The following is a 1,732-nucleotide window of genomic DNA, read 5'->3' as shown; positions in this document are numbered from 1 at the left end:
GAGCCTTGCAGCTTTCCTGGACCTTTGCCACGGCCCCTTGCTGCCAGTCTCATACTCCTCTCATCAGGATTATGATGCACAGTCTGGCAGTTTGTACACGGTAAAATCAACTTGCATTCCTGTGCCCTAGGGTGGGCCTCTGTTTATCTGTAGAGGATACCTTTGTGATTTGCACAAAGGTGCCACATAATTTTGGTGGTATAGACCTGCCCTAAGACAATAGCTGCTAGCTGCATGTGGCTATTTACATTTTAATTAATTAAAATAAGTAGGATTTAAAGTTCAATCCTATAATCATACCAGCCACATTGCAAGTGCTCAATAGCCACATGTGGCTAGTGGCTACTGTATTGAACAGTGCAGAAAATTGGACAGCACTGGATAACTCTGCTTCTAAAGCAGTCTATATACAATTTGCTAGTGTGAATGATCTTTTAAAAAATTTTGTTTAACATTTATTTATTTTTGAGAGACAGAGAATGAGCAGGGGAAGGAGAGAGAGAGAGAGAGAGAGAGAGAGAGAGAACCTGAAGCAGGCTCCAGGCTCTGAGCTGTCAGCACAGAGCACCACACGGGGCTCGAACCCACAAACCGCTAGATCATGACCTGAGCTGCAGACCAGATGCCCCACTAGTGTGAATGATCTTTAATGCTAATCTAAATATGTCCCTCTCTTTGCTTAAAAGACTTTGATGATTTCTGCTTCCATCAGCAGTGATTAGTTAGCAGGTGGTGAATCAATTCTGTGGATCACAACCAGCGTAAGAACAAAACCAGGCTTATAAGGAAGTCCTTCTAAGGATTAACCCCGTTCTTAGCTTTCTAAAACCGTTTGGTGCTAGCTTCCACTAATTTACAACTGCTGGTGGTTTCACCTAAGACACTGAGCTTTTTTCTTGCTTTTATCTCTGTGCCTTGCTCAGGCAGAACCCTCTTTTTGGAGTGCTGGTTCTACCTTCTCTTTGCTTGGACAACTTCTACTCATCACAAAACCCTCGGCTTAAGAAACAGCTACGCCAGGAATCCTGCCCAGAACGCTGCAGAGCAGGATGGATGCCCTTCTGTGACCTTTCATCACAAGCGCAGACTTCCGTTAACAGGGTCATAATATTGCAATGATTTATTTAAGTGCTCCTTTCCGGCACTATACTAAGTTCTTTCAAAGCAAGTATGTTTCCCATCTTTGCATCTCAAAGGAGAAGCACAGTGCCTGGAACATAGTAGGCACTCATTCAGTAAATATTTGTTCAAAGAATAAACGAGGGAAGAAAAGAATAAATCAATCAGTTGCGCGGGCAATGTGAGTGCGCCGTAGACTTCGGCCATCAGAGGGCGCCAGCGCACCTCGGCTGTTGCGCAGGCGCGCGGGGAGGGCGGGCACGGCGGCCTCGGCGGCAGCAGAGGCGGCGGCGGCGGTCGTGGCTGCGGCCGGGGGAAGTGAATGGTTTTACCCAGAGGGCCCTGCGCCGCCTTTCTCCGTTGGCACCGGCGCCGCTCCCTGCTCCTCCTTCCCGGCCATGGCGTTCACGTTCGCGGCCTTCTGCTACATGCTGGCGCTGCTGCTCACCGCCGCGCTCATCTTCTTCGCCATCTGGCACGTGAGTAGCCGGGCCCGGGGGAAGGAGGGCGAGGAGGCGGCGCAGCCTCTTTTCGGTCGGCGGCTCTCCGGGCGGCGACGGCCCCCGGAGGTCCGCGCGCCACGGGCTGCGGCCGAGGCGGCGCCGGCGGCGCG

General features: G+C 51.0%; 1 protein-coding gene across 1 annotated transcript in view; it reads left to right on the top strand.

Annotated features, from left to right (window-relative positions):
* The first annotated feature begins 1,385 nt into the window (after positions 1-1,385).
* Positions 1,386-1,732, top strand: part of CNIH1 (cornichon family member 1) — a 14,735-nt gene continuing 14,388 nt past the window's right edge. The window contains exon 1 of the mRNA XM_077769237.1: positions 1,386-1,598. Coding sequence (XP_077625363.1) covers positions 1,518-1,598 — 81 coding nt within the window. The 5' untranslated portion in view covers positions 1,386-1,517. The remainder of the gene's footprint in view (positions 1,599-1,732) is intronic.

This window comes from Crocuta crocuta, unplaced genomic scaffold, assembly GCF_008692635.1.
Source record: "Crocuta crocuta isolate KB4526 unplaced genomic scaffold, BGI_CrCroc_1.0 scaffold10, whole genome shotgun sequence".
NCBI classification, from domain to species: Eukaryota; Metazoa; Chordata; class Mammalia; order Carnivora; family Hyaenidae; genus Crocuta; species Crocuta crocuta.
Note: the sequence above shows the minus strand (reverse complement) of the source record. Positions and strands in the feature narration are given on the sequence as shown.